Source organism: Myotis lucifugus, unplaced genomic scaffold (genome assembly GCF_000147115.1).
Source record: "Myotis lucifugus unplaced genomic scaffold, Myoluc2.0 scaffold_621, whole genome shotgun sequence".
NCBI classification, from domain to species: domain Eukaryota; kingdom Metazoa; phylum Chordata; class Mammalia; order Chiroptera; family Vespertilionidae; genus Myotis; species Myotis lucifugus.
In genome coordinates this window covers 74,682-94,757 of record NW_005871669.1, presented here as the reverse complement: position 1 = coordinate 94,757, position 20,076 = coordinate 74,682, and the positions used below count along the sequence as shown (strand labels likewise).

Here is a 20,076-nt window from a genome sequence, read left to right as displayed (position 1 = left end):
TAAATATGCTGAAGCCCTCACTTCTCCAGCAGAGCCAAAGGATCAGAGGACTCCACAATAACACCAACTTTCATAACTACAAAGGGCCTCAAAATGTGCCGAAGACCTCAGCCGTTCGTCTATTTCCTACCATACCTGGCTTTGTTCCCAGCATCCATGAGGTCAGCAATGTCTGTGTAGGAAGTGACTGCCAACTTTGACAGATCCTCCACATATGGGCCAAGAAGTGGGTGTTCACGTACACGCAAATTACCCTTGTTTTTTGGATTCAGCAAATCTCGTACTCTTTCACAGTAAATTTCCATGTAGCTCACCTAGAAACAAATTATTAATGAATGAGAACTCAGGAAAAAAATCCTCTACATGAAAAAGATTTTTAAAAACTCATTAAAAGTAATTAGAGATCAGCAGCCTTTACTAAGTGAAATGCCACAGTTCCAGACCCTTTTATCGTATTAACTATATGCACAGATATCACTGAGTAGGTCAGAACCAGCCTTCTGACTTTCTCGGGAAGGAAAAGGAGGTAAACAGGCTATCTTAGCACACAGTGACTGCCACCTGTCTTAAGCAGAAAAAAATATCATTTTTAAGAGCAACTTATCAGTTGTCAATATTGTTTTAAATGCATGCCATTCTCCAAAAGCTTGGAAACAATATTTCTATTAGTGTTAAAACCAAGGAACTGTATCAATATTCCAGAGCAGTTAAGACAAGAGACAGCGACTCTAATACCAGTACTTTAAGACTGGCCACAATGTGACTGATTATGGACCAAAAATGTGTCTATCAGGAGAGGTAAGGACTGGTCAGCACAGAATCCGATTGTATGGCAGGACCTATCCAAGTCTCACAGGGGAATAAGCCTCAGACAATGTACTTCAGGAATTCTTGTCCTGTCAGCAGGACCATTCCTGTCATGGAGATGAATGTGTTAGGCCAGTGGTCGGCAAACTCATTAGTCAACAGAGCCAAATATCAACAGTACAACAATTGAAATTTCTTTTGAGAGCCAAATTTTTTAAACTTAAACTATATAGGTAGGTACATTGTTATTAACTTAATTAGGGTACTCCTAAGGCTTAGGAAGAGCCACACTCAAGGGGCCAAAGAACCGCATGTGGCTCGCGAGCCGCAGTTTGCCGACCACGTGTTAGGCTATCATTTCTTCACCTGAAGCAATTAAGCATCTATCTAATCAACTCCCCTCCCTCTAATTTCATGCTCACCAAAAACCACCAGCATTCCAATAGAGGTTCACCCACAGAAAGATAATATACCAATCATGAGTGTCTGGTCTGGGTAATAGCTATTCCACACAGGAAAGTAATAAACAAATCTGCTGGTTTCTTAACATCAATCAAATGAGCTTCATTCAAGAGTCTGCCTTTGAGGAATGATGGTCTGATCCTAATGAACCTATAAGTTCAGATTTCTAAGCAACAATGCTCTGAAGTTGGGTAAATTCACCACAGTAAGCCTAATTATACGGCTTCCCTAAGAATCATTTGTGTACCCTGAGCTACTCAAGGGTACAATGTAACTTCTGCATTTTTCAGCTTCAAATTTCTACAGACACATTTTCAGAGTATCTCAAATGGAACCTTATCTCTTTCTATTGGCTTTTTCTTTTTTTCATTCTCAGATCTGACTGTATTTTTATACTGTATTTCAAAATCAGCTTTAAAAAAACTGAAGACGTTGAAAGATAAAGTAATTGATCTATTACGAGAGTAAAACAGCAGGACAACAGATAATCTTTCTAAAAGATGTTACCCAAGAAAGTGAGATGGTACTTCAATCATTCTCATGTACTTAAACCTGTACATACAATCCTGAATCCCAGGAAGATATCACATGTTCTTAGAAAACTTAGCCTTATACATGTATGAACAGGGACAAGAGCTCCCAAAATAACCTGGTAAAGGCTAATGTGTCCCATTACGTATTCTCTAATGTGCAAATCCATCTAAGCCACCACTATTTATTTTACTTCTAAATGAACCAACTTTACAGACCCCACTTGGCAAATTCAATTCATTAAGCACCAGGCATTTTCAGGTCTTTTTAGGTACTTGACATACATCAGTTAATAAAGCAGACAAAGATCCCCTTCCTAGTGAGCTTATGATGCTAGGAAGGGAGACTGAAAATAAACAACAAACATAAAAAATAAGTAAAATTATAAAATAGGTTAGAATATGGCAAGTACTGGGGGGGGGCGGGGGGGACAGGGGAAGGGAGACCAGGAGTGCTGGGTGGAAGGCAAGTTGCAGTATTATAAAAGACTAGAGGCCCAGTGCACAAAATTCGTGCACTCGGGGGGGGGGGCCCTCAGCCCAGCCTGCACCCTCTCACAGTCTGGGAGCCCTCGGGGGATGTCTGACTGCCCGCTTAGGTCTGCTCCACCTGGGTAGTGGGCCTAAGCGGGCAGTCAGACATCCTTAGCACTGCTGTGGAGGCGGGAAAGGCTCCTGCCACTGCCACTGTGTTCGCCAGCTGTGAGCCCAGCTCAGGGCATCTGGCCACTGTGTTCTCCAGCTGTGAGCCCAGTGACCATCAGGGGACAGGTCCTGCATTGAGTATCTGCCCCCTAGTGGTCAGTGTGTGTCATAGCAACTTTTCTTTCTGCCATTCGGTTGATTTGCATATTAACCTTTTATTATATAGGATGATTAAAGTAAGCCTCAAAGAAATGGTAAGTTTGAACAAAAGACCTGGAGGAGGTGGAAAACTTAGTCAAAAGATATCCAGGAAAAGAAAATTTCAGGAACAGTAAAGGCTTTGTAGTTAGGAACATTCCTGGTGTATTCTAGAAACAGCAAAAAAATCCAGTGTAGCTGCAGCAGAGTAAGTAAGAGAAAGGCAAGAAATGAGGCAGAGGTTCCATAAATTTAAGGAACCACAGTATCAACTGGGGATCTATGCTGCAGTCCAAATAAGCCTATGAATGCAGACTAATATGAAAGAAAAGGGCTTCTTTTTTATTACCCACAAGCTCAAAAAATTCTGTCATGTGATTCAAAACAGAATAGCTACAGGATGAGACAAGAGAATTCAATTTAACAAAAAATATTTTTAGAGCAGCACATTCCCCTTTTGATGTATAATGGTCACAGGCAGAATCCTTTAAAACTTATCAATTTATGCAACACTTTATAGGTAAAGGAAAAAAACCCAAAGCATCTAAGTAGATCAAGTAGACATTGTGTAAGTCCGATAGATAATCAAACATATACATTTTTGTAAATACAAAAAACTAGAGTTTGCTTAAAACAGCTTAATTTCTCAGAACAGGCTCACGTTAACAGAACACTATGTTATGGTGTCAAATAGCAGTCTAGTTTCATTCTTTTGCATATGGCTTTCCAGTTTTCCCAACACCATTTATTGAAGAGACTTTCCTTTCTCCATTGTTATGTTTTTGGCTCCTTCAGAGAAAATTAGTTGCCCATACATGTAGTAGGGTCAGAACATTTTAATAATATTAATGACTATAAAATTAACTACCAAAACATGGGGAGGGTATAAAATAATAGCTTCTTAAAGCACATACAAAAAAAGTGGAAATGTTTATCAAATAAACTAATATATATAAAGTAATTCTAAAAACCTCTTCTTAAAAGAAAATCCACTGTAGGGTATACAATGGATGGAGACTAACTTTTCCAAGATTATAAGCAACTATAAAGGGGGGGAGGAAGAGATTTGATTATATATATGCCTGTCAAAAATCATTATTAATAATATTAAAGAGAAATAGTTCACACAAATAAGAAAAACATTGCAATCCCAACATGTAAACCGACATAGGCATCATTTACAAGATGTTTAACCACACTAATAATCAAAGAAATTCGAATTTAAATAAGTGTGAGGAATTTTCCCTTATCAAATTGGCAAAGTTCAAAAATGAAAATACTAAATGTTTGCAAAGGCAGACTGGATGCTTACACTCCCTGATGGGGCTTCTTTCTGAAATCCAAATGCATTTTTTGACAATCAACATATATACAAAGGAAATCAATGAAATTAAAGCCAGTCTTATAAATAAGGATTTAATTAGAGCATTATTCATTATAACAAAAACTTAGAAATAGCCTAAAAGTACAAAACTGGGGGAGTGGCTAAGTGATCTATAGTACAGTCATAACTTGGAGCCATTTAAAAGCAACAGGTGAGGCAATGGAGAACGGAGGCCTCTGGTTTTAACCCACGGCTGTACTCACCTCCACAGAGTAGGACATTTCTTCATTACAGTTGTCATTGATTTTCTCAAATAGTTCTTCACATAACTACAGAAATAGAATGAGAGAGACATGAAGAGCATAAATCAAAGAAGCACTAAGTTAACCAGGACTGTTACACAAATTAGTAATATCCCTTTTCTCTTTTTTTCACAAAATTAATGGCATCGACAACAAAGGTGAATTCTCTGAGTGAAAGAAAAGACAGTTTTAAATACATTTTTCCTATCTATATAATCCTTCAACAACAGCATCTCAACAATGTTTGCCTTAGAAAGAAAGCCACATTTAGAGGAAGGGGAGGAAATTATGTCTCATAGTATTATGTCATTGGCACATTTAATTTATGTAAATTCAACTCTTCATACTATAATACAGTAACTGTAATTCTGTCAGAATTATTGTAGCAGTAAAACTACTATTCAACTATATTTTGCACACACATTACTTACTGTGATATATAAATTTTATTATTATGTCATCAGTTACTACATACATTATAAATGTATACATATATACACACACACATAGAGAGAGAGAATACTCTCTCTATATATATGGGAAGGGATAAATGAAGGCAATTTCAAAATTCATTTTGACTATAAAACTTTCCCCTTTGCCTGTCTTAAGACTCCAAACCTGTTATGAGAGGCTACTCTACTACACAGTGACATTTCTAACAGAAAACATTAATTTTTATAGATCAGAAAAATTATAAAATTTCATTCTCCCTACCCCTTGAATTTATTTAAAATGTGAAAAATTTTTAAAAGAATTAACTAAAGTCTACTGAATTTTCGTCTGCTATATATTTAGTATTAAGGAAATCAACATACATTTGGAAAACAAACTATTCATTTGTGATTTTCTAGAAGTCTAAGTAGAATTTAAATTTTATTATAAAAGGCAGTTTCTAGCCCTGGCTGGTGTGGCTAGTTGGTTAGAGCATTGGCCTGAACACCACAGGGTCAAGGGTTTGATTCCCAGTCTAGGACACATAGGGTCTGTGAGGGAGACAACCAATCAACGTGTCTCTCTTACATTGATGTATGTTTCCTTCCCTCCTTCCCTCCTTCCTTCCTCCCTCTCTCTCTCCCTCCCTCCCTCCCTCTCTCTCTCCCTCCCTCTCTCCCTCCCTCTCTCCCACTCTCTCTCTGAAAAAACAATGGAAAAATTATCCTCACGTGAGGAGGATTAACAACAACAACAAAAATAGGCAGTTTCTAAATAATCACCTTTTAAAAAATCCATACTTTTGGATTTTTATTAAAATAAAATATTCCAGCCCTGGCTGGTTTGGCTCAATGGATGGAGCGTAGGCCTGCAGACTGAAGGGTCCCAGGTTTGATTCCGGCCAGGGGCACATGCCTAGGTGTGGGCTTGATCCCCAGTAGGGGGCGTGCAGGAGGCAGCCAATTAGTGATTCTTAGTGATTCTCTCTCATCGTTGATGTTTCTTCTCTCTCCCTCTCTAAAAATCAATAAAATATATTTAAAAAAATAAAATATTCCACAATTCTACCAGAAAAGATATGTAATTATACAAGAATTTTAGTAACAAATAAATTAATGGAAAAAGGAGAAACTAAGTGTGGTAATAGGATAAAATAAATATGACTATTTAGTATAACTTGACATAATTGTAATCTATAATTATTTTATTGCCCAAAAAGTATTACATAGCAGTAAAAGCAGAGACTCCAGAACTACCTTTCCTGCATTTGGATTCTGAACAAGTGATATGACCACATGCCTCAGTTTCCCCATCCGTAAAATGAGGTAACAATAGCACCTACCTCTTAGGGTCATATGAGGAGAATTAGATGAGCTAGTATTTGTCAAGCACTTGACCTGTGCTTGGCACATAGGGAGTGCTTCAGAATGTTTTCTCTAATTCGCATTGTAACTGTTGCTATTACTATATACAGAGAAGGACAATTCCCAAATATACAGGATGGGGCAAAAGTAGGTTTACAGTCGTGGGTATGCGAAAGTTTTTTCTTGTATTACTATTTATTAATTACTGTATTATTTTCCACACAAACTACTGTAAACCTACTTTTGCCCCACCCTGTATGTCTTAATAGAGATTTTTTTTACAGAAAAAAGATATGTATATTAGTATGTCCCATTTTTTCTAAAATTTTTCTTATCTTTGTTACTAATTAAACATTTCAATTACATAACTGAATTCAAAATTACAGTCCACTAATCTATCAGAAAAAGTAGCGACTGCTTCTGTGTATTATTCTCAAAATATAGAGATGGTCACACTAGGCCTATAGTAAAACAAACAAACAAACAAACAAACAAAAAACCTCTTTAAAATTAATTCCAAATATCATTAATAAAAGCCATATTCCTGTTATTTAAAAAGAAGTTTCTTCTAAATACTCATGTCACAACTCCTCTCCATTTCCAAATAATACAAAATCAAAAGACTAACTGCTCTTAAAAAAAAGAAATTTCACTGTTCAAGCTTAAAATAATAGTATTAAACTAATACAATAAAAGGAAAGTATCTCTAAACAAGGTGATCAAAACCAATCAGATTCTTAAGGGGTGATCTACTTATATACAGGAGCTTTAAAAAAAAGTCAGAGCAACAACATTCATTAAGTGTCTCCAGGATTCAGAACAGAGCTTGTTACATACTATCTCTTTTTGAAGAAGCTGGTAACACTGTTCAAAAGATAAAATAACATAACATTGGATACATAGCAAAACTTTTACAAAAAAATCAACTTTCCCAACTTTAAAGTAGACATGTATACATGTCAGTCTCTTCCACTAGACTGTTAGCTCCTCTGGGGGAAAGGGAGAGGTGATTTATCTTCATGCCTAGTACGATAGTCACTGAATAAACATTTGCTAAATAAAAATAATTGTTAAAGCCATTGAAGACTAAGAGTAATGAGGAACAGAGGTTTTTCGTTGTTTTTTTGTTTTTTACCTGTGGAATGATGCCAGCCTGGCTTTCTTCTTGTTTACCCATCATTGTGTAAGATTTCCCAGCACCAGTCTGCCCATAGGCAAAAATACAGACATTATATCCCTCAAATGCATGTAAGAGCATTTCCTTTCCAATGTCATTGTACACACGGTTTTGAGATGCAAAACAGGGATCTTCGGGCTGTAAAGATTAAAAGGAGAAATAAATGACATTTTATTAATATTCTTTCCTATGCTTATTTGATTACTGCTCTAATAAATAGAAGTGCTTTCAATCAAACGAATCACCTAAAACATATATTTTTAAAGTTCCCCCTACATGTTATTTTTCTCATTTTATACGCACGCCTGCACTATTGGAGTTATCCATTATCCAGGTCAGCCATACATAAAAATATCTACATGAAATTATCTAACATGATTACATTTCATTTTCCATAACTTTACATTTCATTTTCCATTCATAGGGAGCTCCAAGAAAATTTTCTTAAGAGGAAATGGGACTAAGAGATCAAAGGTCAAGTCCACATATAAAAATGCTTTTTGAACTTGCTACCAGTAGTATGGCTGTATCTCAACACAGCTTCCAGTGAAGAATGTTTTCAGCCCCTTGCCTAGATCCTTCCCTTGCCACTTAGGCTTTATCAATGAGGTCCGAAAGGTTGGCGACCGCTGGTTTAAGGAAACCTTTGGAGCAGGGGTCGCCAACCTGTGGTCTGCAGAACACTGGTGGTCCATGAGGTCTGAAAGGTTGGCGACCGCTGGTTTAAAACATCTCCTTTTCCAACACAAAATAGGAAAAATAAAGAATTAAAGAATGCCTAAAATGGAGATGCAGAAGCAAACCCTAGTTTAGGAAAAAGCCCTAGAAGCCAGCAAGACCAAGGATTCTATACTGAGTAAGGATACTGCGAAGGGCCCCACTCTCCATTTTCCTAGATGTTGGTAACCCCTGTTTTCCTTGTTGGACCTGAAGGCTCTTTTGAAACACATTAAAAAACCCTTCAAACCCTGCTCCCCTGCAGCACCATGAGTGTACTCACCGAGGTGTGAGACCAGTAGGAGTAGTCAAAGCTGAAGGACTTTGGAGCTTCCTTTGGGTTCTTTGGGTTAACAATACCTAGAGGATGAAAATGTTTTGATTTTTTAAGTCACTCAGTTACATGTTCTTTAGTTCAACATGATGTTATATGGTAAATTCAAAACATCCAAATCAGTAAATTGATACTGCTGAATCTAAATAGGGTACTCAAAAACAAAAATAATCACATTTTTAATAGATGATCTACATATATAATTTGAAAATAATCAGACCAGTAACATTCACTAAGTGTCACCAGGATTCAGAGCAGAACCTGGTAGACAGTAGGTGCTCACTAAATACTTTATGAGTGAACCCGAGGTAAGAAAGCAGCCAAAATCTGGAAAAGGGCCATATTACTACTTCAAGGTGCTTCGTAAGGCTTCAAATATTTCAACACATCAGAAATAAAAATTAGAAAATTACTGAATCAATCTAGCCACTATTTGAAACAAACTCTTTTTAAAGCTCTATCTACTTCAGAAAAGCTTTTGGTAATAAAGCATTCATTGGAAAGATAATCTTATTTCTGAAATCCACAGCTGACAAACTAATACGTAAGTGTTCATATATGTATGTATGTATGTACATTTGTGTATATGAGTGTGTACAGTGGAATCACAGACCACTAAATCTTCTTTCTGTAGAATGTTTTTACAGCAAAATTACTTTTTGACTGAAAAGCATGAAGTCTCACTGCCCATATTAACAGTGATTTCTCCTGTGATTAATCCTGTCACAGTTCACTTCAGGGACTGGCTGCTGAGGCTTAGCCTCTCTCCCTTTCTCATACACATAAAGCGCTGGCTCCTCAGATTTCACACGGAATAGAATCCTTGTAACATGTGGTCATGAAACCTCCTCAAAGACCAGACATCTACACCAACCTACTTCTCTAAGGCAGGGCCACATCCTAGGGTATCAGTGAGATCAGGATTAAAAAATAAATCTGTCCAGAGCAGCTGCTGCTCGGGACACAAATAGCAACAGTTGCTACGGTGCTTAGTTCTCTCTCTTGCTCTTGCTGGATTCCACTGGGTAGGGCCACATACGTTCCAACCTCAAATGCTGAGAGTATTACTAAGGCTCACACTGCACACAATCATGTGACAGGGAGACATGATTCTAGAAAGAATATCTCCCCACACACAAATGGTAACCTAAACAAAGAAGTTTCTAAACAAAAGGCATTCCATATAATATTTAAGTAACAGCCAACATTCATGGAGCACTCCCCCGCAGCTGTAAGTGCTTTCTATGCACTAACCTATTTAATCCTCCAACCACTCAATAAGGCAGACCCTTTATCATCCCCATTTAATAGATAAACCATCACAAAGAGGTTTAAATAACTTACCCAAGGCTGCAGAACTAGCTAGTGCCAATCCAGGATACGAACTTAGAGAGTTTGTCTCCAGAGCCCACTCTGAGCCAAAATACTCATCATTTAAATGCTTATTCCCTACTTGCAGCCACTGCCAGTAAGGCATCTTTAGTGAATATGCACACATATATGTATGTGTATGCACATGTATTATGACTACCCCTAAAAGTATACCACAGGCATTAATACTCTTCTTACCCATTTAAAACTAGGAACTTAATGATCATAGTTCCTAAAACATGAAAGACCACATACAAACTCTACCAAGCAAAAAGGAAGTTAGTGTCATGCTGCATGAACCACATTCCAGATTTCAGTGGCTCAGCAATAAGGACAATGACGAGATAAGACATAGGATATGACCTCTGTAGTCTTCACCATTAAAAAACATGGTTAAAACAAACACTTCTAACCTTTAGAAAATTTGCTATTGTAAATCTTTTAAGCTTGTTTCATTAAGTCTTTTGTTTGTTTTTGTTAATCCTCACTGGAGGATATTTTTTCCATTGATTTTTTAAGGGAGACTGGAAGACAGAAAGAAACATGGATGTGAGAGAAACACATTGATTGGTTGCTTTCTGCATGCGCCCAACCAGGACCCAGGCCGGGGAAGAGCCTGAAACCAAGGTACATGCCCTTGACCAGAATCGAACCTGGGACCCTTTGGTCCACAGGCCAATGCTCTATCCACCAAGCCAAACCGACTAGGGCTCATTAAGTCTTTTAATTGGTACCAATTCTGCCAAGAACAACTTAAAGATCTAGTTTTCAGATCCTACCCCTTTGTTTTCTTTTCCTTAGTAAATAAAAAGAAAAACTACACCAGTAATTTCCTTGTACACACAAAATCCTTTTCCTCGATATTCACTCCTCCCAATTCATTGAAACTTCTGAAACTAATGTTCCTAGCTTCCAGCTTTGACACCAAGCTGCTTTTTAAACAAAACCCTTCTGAAAAACATAAGTAAACCAAAGTATAGTTTTAAAGTTATTTACATAATAGTTATGTCAGCCTGACTGGCATGGCTCAGTGGTTGAGCATCAACCTATGAACCAGGAGGTCACGGTTCGATTCCCGATCGGGGCACATGCCCAGGTTGCAAGCTTGATCCCCAGTATGGGGTGTGCAAGAGGCAGCCAATCAATGATTCTCTCTCATCATTGATATTTCTCTCTCTCTCCCTTCTACATTCCTCTCTGATCAATAAAAATATATTTTAAAAAAAACAAGATTAAATTTACCCAAAATATTACATTTTTTTAAATTCCGAAAAAATATTCTTTAAGACACCTCAGAACAATGCAAAATTCAATATTGCTGTTACCTGTTTTAAGGGGAAAGTGTAAGCAGAAAGCCTATGAAGGCATGGCTAATTTCTATGTTAGGTTGGGTAGTAGTTATAGGGTTGTTTTATAGTATACTTTATATTTATATACACATTGTATTGTCTTTAATATTTCCTAATACAAGATTAAGAAACCCCAAAACTCTGCAAATGAAAAAAATCTTATAAAAATATTAATGACAGCACTTGAACTCATCATAGTCCACTATTACTTCCACAGACAATGAATCAATGTTTTCAAATGTGCCAAAGAATTTTTCTTTTTTAAAATATGTTTTTATTGATTTTAGAGAGAGAGGAAGGAAAGGGATATATAGAGAGAAATATCAATGATGAGAGAGAATAATTGATCAGGTGCCTCTGCACACCCCCTACTGGGGATCGAGCCTGAAACCTGGGGACTCAACCACTGAGCAACACCAGCAGGGCCCAATGGACTTTTCTTTCTGAATTAGTAACAGTTGAGATCTAACCCACTTCCTTTAACCCAACTAAGAAATGGGATATTTCCAACCATTAACAAAAAGAGGAGCGGGGGAAATGGCAGGGAAGGTGGTGGTGGTGGTGGGGGCGGGGTAGAGATCAACCAAAGGACTTGTACGCATGCATATTAGCAAAACCAATGGACACAGACACTGGGGCGGTGGGGGCTTGCCCTTGGGGGTGGGAATGGCTGGGGGTGGGGGTGGGGTCAATGGGGGGGGAAGTATACATATGTAAACTTTAGACACAAAAAAAAAAAAAGAGAGAGAGGAGAGGGGAGACAGATTTAATTAGAAAGGTTATAGGTTTTGAAACTCAAAGGACCAGCATCAGTGCCTATATATCGATATCTTTTAATATTCTACGCATATGAAAAACAATAAAAATATATTTAGATTTTTTTGGTGTGATCTTGGGTATTGTTTCACTTTTGTGTCCTCTTAAAAACAGATAATTCACAAGATTAAATATGTAAAGCACTACACAAATGTTAATTTTTAATAATAGGTATTCTACCTTGGTTTTTATTTTTCAAATGAGTTCAAATGCATTTTATTTTTAGACGACCTACATGACATGTTATTCTTAAAAACAATGCCTCTACTCCAAATATATTAAGGGCAAAATAAATAAAGAGCTCAAGATAACATCAGTCCCATTGTCCTAGTCCTCATGTGTAGATGGAAAGCAGCAGCCAGGTGCTCACTTCGGCAGCACATAACTAAGATTGGAATGATACAGAGAAGATTAGCATGTCCCCTGCACACAGATGACATGCAATTTCATGAAGTGTTTCATATTTTTTAAAAAAGAAAAGAAATAAAACTGTGGTACATCTACACAGTGCAATACTATGCCGCTATAAAAAAGAAGGAACTTTTACCATTTGCAACAGCATGGATGGAACTGGAGAGCATTATGCTAAGTGAAAAAAGCCAGTCGGAGAAAGATATATATCACATGATCACACTCATATGTGGGATATAATGATCAACATAATTTGATGAACAAGAATAGATCCAGAGACAAATGATGGGGGGGGGGGGTTACATAGCAACCAAAGGACTTGTATGCATGCATATTAGCATAACCAATGGACACAGACACTGGATTGGTGGGGGCTTGCCTGGGGTGGGAATGACTGGGGGCGGTGTCAATTGGGGAAAAAGGAGACATATGTAAAACTGTAGACAATAAAAAATAAAAATAAAAAAGAAAAGAAAAACAGCAGCCAGTTATGATGACAGGTGATAGATCCAAATTGCCAAATTTGTTAACATTTTTCCATTTTTAAGCCATCCTTAAAGAAAATCATATTTGAGTCACACCATCCTCACGGAAGTCCTGCAGAGCAACCATGCCATCTGTTTTCACCAATAAAGAACTGGTAAGTTTTGAAATTAGCAAGGATGTGCTTGATTTGCTCTGAAGCCCATCATAAAAGGTTTTACTCTTTCATAAAAGGTTTTACTCTTTCTGGTCTGTTCTTCAAGTTTCCCTTTAATTGATTTCATGTCATCTTTGACATACTTCTTGTAGGCTTCTTTTGTGAAGCTGGTTTCCTGCACGTGATGGTTCATGAAACTATCAAGCAGTGATTACTGTGCTTTCAGTACCTTTGCCCTCAGTAGTCATCACATTTAATAAAAACCTTCCACCCAGACCCCCATTGAATGGGGTGTCATTCTCCAAGGTTGCCCACTCTCACTTCTCAAATGCGTACTATCGCTTTAAAAAATTTACTGTACTTTGCTAAATCCTCTGTCACACTCTTGAATCCTTTCTTGTTCTGTGACAAGAACCTGGATCGGGTTGAGGTCTCCCTTAACCTCCCCAGGTGCCACCCAGCATCAAAATGACCACTTTTCCTGCAAGAAATAGACTTTTTGAGTACTGAGTCAGAACATAACTCTTATTTTAAGTGCTATATACTTCAGATTGCTTTATTTCCTATAAGATCACCTTTTCATACCACTTTTCAAGGTCCCTTTTAAACTCCTCTGCACCTGAGGCTTCTTCTCCAATCAAGATTTCTCTTATACTGGATTCCAGACCTGGATTCACCTCCACAAGCAACTTTTCACAGATGATCTTGGAGTCGTTTTTTACTTTTTCCTCTCACCTTCCACCTCTGATCTATCCTGTCAGCTCCAATTTCAAATGTATCCAGAATCCCATGGCTTCTTACCATTACCATCATATCACCCTGGGCCAAGCCACCATCTCTCTCACCTGGATAATGCAATACCTCCTGACTGGGTTCCCCGCCCCCACCCCAGCCCTGGAGGAGTCTAATCGCCAATTGCAGGCAGTGAGCTTTCTCAGACCTCCTTGTCAAGGTTCTAGTGAAAACCTCTCAATGGCTTCCCATCGAATGGTTTTATATATGTAGTAAAACCCCAGGAGGCTTTATAATGGCTCCATCTCCCACTCCCTCTCTGACCTTCTCTCCAAAGATTCACCCCTCACTCCAGGTCCACTGGCCTTCTTATTAAAGACAGTGTAATTATTGCTCAGAAACTCTATTTACTGCTCTACCAGGAATGCTATTCTCCCAGGTAATAGCCCACTCCCTAACTTCATGCAGGCCTGAGAAGGGAGACTGCAGTAGCGCTGGGAAATGATGTTAACACTGCATTACTCAGTCCAGTGCTTCAGAGGAGACGTGCTGGACTGGAGGGTTAATGGCAGTTAGGGTTTATGGTGTTTTACCCATAGGAAAAAGAAAGCTATTAGAACTTTTAAAAAAATCATGCGCCCACTCAAAGTCAAATCTTCTCCTGTCACCATATATTAGAATCCCCTACTCTTCCCACCCCCTGGGTGGTGGGCACACGGTGCAATATACAAATATTGTAACACAGAAACCCATACCCGAATCTATATGTTCACATTGACCAATGTCACCCCAATCAATTTAATAAATATTAAAACAAACAAACAAAAATACTACATTACAATGGCATCCAACTAGACAAGTCCATTTTCCTGATCTTCTGCCTTGTCCTCCAATAATCCCTGTGTCTTTGCTGTCTGTGCTTTTACTCAGTGTGCTCAATTCTCCAAGTACCCCAAGTCTGAATTGGCTTCCATGCTAATAATCTTTCTAAAGAAATGGCGGTTGTAAAAAATCTCAGGATCCTATTTTAAGAAAGGAAAAGTTAAACAGCACTTTCATTCATTGGACACATTCACTGAGCACATTTATTAAGTATAAACTATGCACCAGGCACTGTGCTGGGGATATAATGGCAAGCAAAAAAGTTATTTCCATCCTTCTGGAGTGTATAGCCAATGGAGGAGACAGACCTATAATCACACAAAATACAGAGTTAGGAGATACAAGGTGAGAGCAGGGGTGGTTATTTCAAATAAGAGTGGGCAGGCTGCCACCTCTGAGAAGGTGATATTTAAGCAGGGATCTGAATACATTTGAGGAACAGGTATGACCACCAGTGTAATCAGAGGGGTAAACATTGATAAGGTGTGAAGTCATACAGCTAGCCAGAGGCCAAATTCCTTGTGGCCAATGTTAGGGTTGTGTTTTTGGTTTTTTTAATTCTAAAAGTGATAGAAGCCAAGGAAGGATTTTAGGCAGAGGGGGTGACATAATCTAATTTACTTTTCCAAACTATGACTGGCTACTGCATAGAAACAAGAGCAGGAAGCGAGAAACAGAAGGCTACTGCAGTATTGACTTAGATAAGAGTGAAAACTGTAAAAAGTAACTGGATCCAAGATAGCTTGTGAAGGCAGAGATGACAGGACTTACTGATGAATTACAGGTGGCCTGTAAGAAAGAGAGAGGAGGCAAAAGGGACCCCAAACTAAAAGAATAAGTAAGAATGAAGAAGAACCACTTTAGGTGGGTAGGGAGGAAAGATAAGTATTTCTGTTGAAATACTTCTTAGGCTTTCAAGTAGAGTTAAGTTAGCAGCTGGGCAGACAAGCCTGTAGTTCTATAGAGATCCGGCTAGAGAAATGGATTTGGTAGTCACCACCACCTCAGTGACATTTGAAGCCTTGAGCCTGGGTAAAATCACTTAGGGAGTCTGTCTTCTCTAGAGACAGAGAAGAGCTCAAAGAGAAGAGACACAGTCCTGGTTCACATAGGAAGGCGAGGAAGAACGGAGAATGGCCTGTGAGTAAGGAAGGCAATCAGGAGAGCATGGGTACTGAGAGCCAAGAGGCGGAAATGTTTCAAGGATGAAGTCAAGCTATATTAGCTGCTACTATTACAATGCTTATTACCATAACCATCCTCTGAATTCCCTAGGGGAAGGAGTCTTTGTTCAGGCTACATCCTGACTTCCCCAGTAACTCCTCTGCTCACCCTCACCTCTGGGCCTTGGCTCCCTAACACTGTTCAGACCTTGTCTAGTTTCAAGGCTGTTTTCTTAAGTTTCCCTTCATATATCAGAAAGGCAGCCTCAAAACTGAAGATCTTATTGTATCTTTCCCCCAGTCCAAAGGGAAGATGATCCCACATTTATCCTCTCCCTACATCTTGCACAGCTTTCCCTTTTCATCTTCAAATGTTTTATTCCTCCTGCCGTGGCTGTCATTTCCTTAGGAGAGCTGAAGAGTGAAGACCAGGACAGCATCTTCCATGTAAAGGCTTACTCGCAGACCCTTATCCAAGATAAATGGAAATGTCTTTAAAAGGACTACCATAGCCAAACCGGTTTGGCTCAGTGGATGGAGCGTTGGCCTGCGGACTGAAGGGTCCCAGGTTCGATTCCGGTCAAGGGCATGTATCTTGGTTGCGGGCACATCCCCACTGGGGGGCGTGCAGGAGGCAGCTGATCTCTCTCATCGATGTTTCTAACTCTCTATCCCTCTCCCTTCTTCTCTGTAAAAAATCAATAAAATATATTTTTAAAAAAATAAAAAATAAAAGGACTACCATAAATGTTCCATAGGTTTTCATTTACTGATGAACCACAGGACCATCTTCTCTTTTGTGGAGTCCCTTCAAGTCAAAATTAGCCTTACACAATTCATTAGGTCCCTTAATTTTACCCTTTTTTCCTTGCCTTCTTTCCTACTTTGTTACTTCAGCACACAGATGCAGAAATAATGTTTTAATTACTAACCATTAAAAAACAAGGCAGTCAAAACAAAATTTGTACTTAAAAGCCGTTTATTCTCCAGAATAATTTTGTTTATCTAAATCTCAAAGTCTCTATGTAGCAATTATACTGTTGTTGGCAAACTACTAAAGAATTTGCCTGCAACTACAATTAACATATCAGTGTGGTAACACTGTAACTTTATATTAACTCTTCTATCACAGCATGTGTGGGGTTTGTTAAAAATCCCAGTGACATCTTCAGCAAACTTTCTCTTCCAAAAGCTTCCCATAGCTAAAATTAAGAAAAATGGCACACAATAAAAGTATTTTATACATCATTTATATCCCAAAACCATAAAACCAAAACCCATAAGCAGCCCCCTCCCTACTCAGAATAATGTATTTCCAGAAACATATTAAAGTGGTAAAGCACATTGCTATAAGGAGGATTTGCAAAAAAGACTTATAACATTTCTTAATTATTTAAAATAACAAACTTAGACTCCAAATCTTATAAACCGGATAAATGTACTCTATGTTCATGATATACTCAATCCCTTCATATTAAAAATAAACATACAATAGGAAGAAAAACTACCAGCTCTATTAGTGTCACAATTTTATTAACTAGGTATAAAATAAATATGCTAGCTATAATAAATATTAAACAAACTCTCAGTTAACAATCATTCTACTCTTCCTTAGCAAATGTTTGTTAATTTTAATTTATTGATTTGAGAGAGAGAGAGAGAGAGAGACAGACAGACATCAATTTGTTGTTCCACTTATTTAGGCATTCATTGGTTAATCATTCATTGGTTAATTATTGTATGTGCACTTGAAACCTTGGCATATTGCAGGGGTGCAGTACCTTTTTTTCTGCCAAGGGCCATTTGGATATTCATAACATCATTTGTGATCCATACAAAATTATCAATTTAAAAATTAGCCTGCTATATTTGGTCAAACATTTAATTAACTCATCCCTAATGCCTTGGCAGGGCCAGACCAAATGATTTCGCTTGCCTCATGTGGCCCTCAAGCCAGAGGTTCCCAACTCCTGGGCGTATTGGGATGATGCTCTAACCAAATGAGCTACCCAACCAGGGCCTAAGCAAATTTTGAATGATTTTGAAGGGAGATCATTTGGAAGGTCTCAGCTAGCTTTCATTCAATCTAAAGGGAACAAAGCTGTCTGAGCTAATATTAATATCCTTTTTATTCATAATTTCCCTACATTAAGAAAGGACATTAAAATAAATTTTAATCTGCCTTAGCTGGTTTGGCTCAGTGGATAGAGCGTCGGCCTGCAGACTGAAGGGTCCCGGGTTCAATTCTGGTCAAGGATACATGCCTGGGTTGCAGGCTCGATCCCAGTGTAAGGCATGCAGGAGGCAACCGATCAATGATTCTCTCTCATCATTGATGTTTCTCTCTCTCTCACCCTCTCCCTTCCTCTCTGAAATCAATAAAAACATATTTTTTAAAAACTTTAAAAAAGGAAAAAGTAATAAATTTTAATCAAACAGTTAAATTCAAGTTAGACATAGACATTCACAGTATTTATACAGAATAGTAAAACAATATAAATATTTTGAGAGGCAATATGTATAGCACCGAGGTTAAGAGTGAGCCACACAGCATTTTCTGGTTCTCCCAATTCCTAGATGTGCAATTCCAGGCAAGTTAGCCAGTGTCTATCCTCCTGCCTATGAATGGGGGAAGTAAGAGTAGGCATGGCCTGGGCAGTGGGGCTCAGTGGTTGAGTGTCCACCCCTGAACCAGGAGGTCACGGTTCAATTCATGGTCAGGGCACAAGCCCTGGTTGGGGGCTCAATCCCCAGTAGGGAGCATGCAGGAGGGAGCCAATCCATGATTCTCATCAATGATGTTTCTATCTCTCTTTCCAAAGCTCTCCCTTCCTCTCTCTGAAAGCAATAAAAACTTTTTTTTTTTTTAAGTAAGTATCTGCCACAGGACTATTGTGAAGATTAAATGAGTTAAAATCTGTAAGTGCCTAGTTGTGCCTGACATGGCTTAAGTGTTCATTACTGTTTTTAATTACTAATCAAGCTCCCCTCACCCCCAGTAAAAGGCAACAGAGTACAAAAAAAAAACCAAACAAGTAAAATCTGCTTTTGTTTTTCCCTTCATCCATTTTTGCCTACTCAAGTTTACTCAGTTACAAAAGGAACTCTTAGGTATAAGACCAGAACAATGTCATAAGGAAACAGTAAATGTAGTTAAATCATTTCCTCACTTAGGCAGCTTCTGCTAATTCTGGCCATATTGTTTTCTGTTCTGCCAAAACAAAAAAGGCTTCCCAGACATTCCTATCTTTCCTGGCCCTATCCCTCAATTACTTAGATGTCTTCCCTCAATGCTTTCATTAACAGTCATCACACGGCTTTTATTATTTATCTCTAAGACAAGACTAAAAGCTCTCTGAGAGGTTTGTGGCCTTCCAGCCTATCCTTGCTGAATTAACAAAAACCTGATGTCCTATAGATGCTCTCAAAAACCTAATTTCATATTTCCACCAACTCTACTTACACATCAATCATCCACAAACAACAGAAATGTCTTCATAAAATAAGCACAGTTCTTGATATACTACCAAAAATGAAGTCTATGAATACCTACACTTCGCTTACCATATGACCAAAGTAATGGGCCCTTCCAGGATCTCACTAATGGCATTGCTAGCTCCCATTACAGTGCTTCACACCACATTGGGCAACTAACGAAAGCAATCAGCATATGTTGGTGGCATGAACTTTTATTTTATTTTATTTTATTTTAAATATATTTTATTGATTTTTTACAGAGAGGAAGGGAGAGAGATAGAGAGTTAGAAACATCGATGAGAGAGAAACATCGATCAGCTGCCTCCTGCACATCTCCTACTGGGGATGTGCCCGCAACCCAGGAACATGCCCTTGACCAGAATCGAACCTGGGACTTTTCAGTCCGCAGGCCGACGCTCTATCCACTGAGCCAAACCGGTTTCGGCATGTTGGTGGCGTGAACTTTTAAAAATGAACTCCAAAACATCTCTTGAGCACTGCAAATGTCATACAGCTGAAAGTAATATAATGTTATAGCAACTGTCTATATATATATAAAAGCCTAAGCAACCGTTATGACCAAACAACCGGAATGACCAGACAACTGGCTGGTAGCTATGATGTGCACTGACCCAGACCTTGCTGCTGGGGCCCTGATAACCCCAAATCTGGTTCACCTGCACCCCAGATCCAGACAGGAAGGAGGGGGGAGCCCGATTCCTCGTGGAATTTGCCGTTGGTTAGCTTGCTGCTGGGGCACTGACAGCCCCGAATCTGGTTTACCCACACCCTGGACCCAGGCAGGAGGGAGGAGGGAGCCTGATTCCTCATGGAATCGACCGTGCCTTAGCTTGCTGCTGGGGCCAACCTCCCACGGCCCTTCCCCCCAGCAGGTCGCCCCCCCATCCCCCAATTGCCAGCCAGGCCGAGGACTCCACCTGTG

At 38.7% G+C, this 20,076-nt stretch overlaps 1 protein-coding gene and 1 non-coding gene across 2 annotated transcripts in view; one reads left to right on the top strand and one right to left on the bottom strand.

The window, feature by feature from the left end:
* Positions 1 to 20,076, bottom strand: part of KIF1B (kinesin family member 1B) — a 116,838-nt gene that overhangs the window by 88,058 nt on the left and 8,704 nt on the right. The window contains 4 exon segments of the mRNA XM_023746041.1: positions 136 to 314; positions 4,230 to 4,295; positions 7,200 to 7,379; positions 8,242 to 8,318. Of these exon segments, the coding sequence (XP_023601809.1) occupies positions 136 to 314; positions 4,230 to 4,295; positions 7,200 to 7,379; positions 8,242 to 8,318 (502 nt within the window).
* On the top strand, positions 12,192 to 12,296 carry LOC111823691. The gene has a single exon (XR_002826767.1). It is a non-coding gene; the product is annotated as a U6 spliceosomal RNA (small nuclear RNA).